Source organism: Phytophthora parasitica (assembly GCF_000247585.1).
Source record: "Phytophthora parasitica INRA-310 unplaced genomic scaffold supercont2.123, whole genome shotgun sequence".
NCBI lineage: Eukaryota > Oomycota > Peronosporomycetes > Peronosporales > Peronosporaceae > Phytophthora > Phytophthora nicotianae.
The window spans coordinates 3,851-4,398 of NW_008649109.1; the positions used below are offsets into that span (position 1 = coordinate 3,851).

At 45.1% G+C, this 548-nt stretch overlaps 1 protein-coding gene across 1 annotated transcript; it reads left to right on the forward strand.

The window, feature by feature from the left end:
* Nucleotides 1-130: 130 nt before the first annotated feature.
* On the forward strand, nt 131-531 carry PPTG_19437 (hypothetical protein; the record flags this gene model as incomplete). The annotated part of the gene is made up of 2 exons (XM_008917911.1): nt 131-142; nt 208-531. The coding sequence occupies 2 exons, from the start codon at nt 131-133 to the stop codon at nt 529-531; spliced, it is 336 nt and encodes a 111-aa protein (XP_008916159.1).
* Nucleotides 532-548: the final 17 nt, after the last annotated feature.

Consider the following 548-nt stretch of genomic DNA (forward strand, 5'->3'; position numbering starts at 1 on the left):
GACTCAATAAGTAACACAGGCCAATATGCCGGACAAATTCAATTCAATCTCTCGACGAACTCTTCGCAAGCCGCATTTGTCAATTGGGAAGAAGCCGTCATTGAACTTCCAGTAAAGCTTCAAATTCTTAATGGTGGTGCAGGTTCGGTCACTTCGACTGCTGCCTGTACTATTGATCAATTGATACCTAAGGCCGGAGCATGGCAGTTCATTGACAGTGTTCAGGTTGTTATTAATGGAGCCACTGTCCAAACGACTCAAGTTCATGAGAATGTGAATACAACTTTCAAGGCTCTAACTGAAACAGATTATAATCCATATGTCAAACAAGGCTCAACCAGCAACTTTGTATTGGATGAATATGCCACGCCAACGATCCAAGGGTCTAGCGGAGCGGCACAATCGCTCGATAACTTGGCTACTTCGTCGTTTATGACAGCTACTAATAGCGTGGGTGAGTTTGGATTGGCTAACACGTACTCGAACCGAGGAGCCGCCGAGCGATCGCTCTTTACTGCTCTTGACCAATAAAGCTCGAAACTTGCATT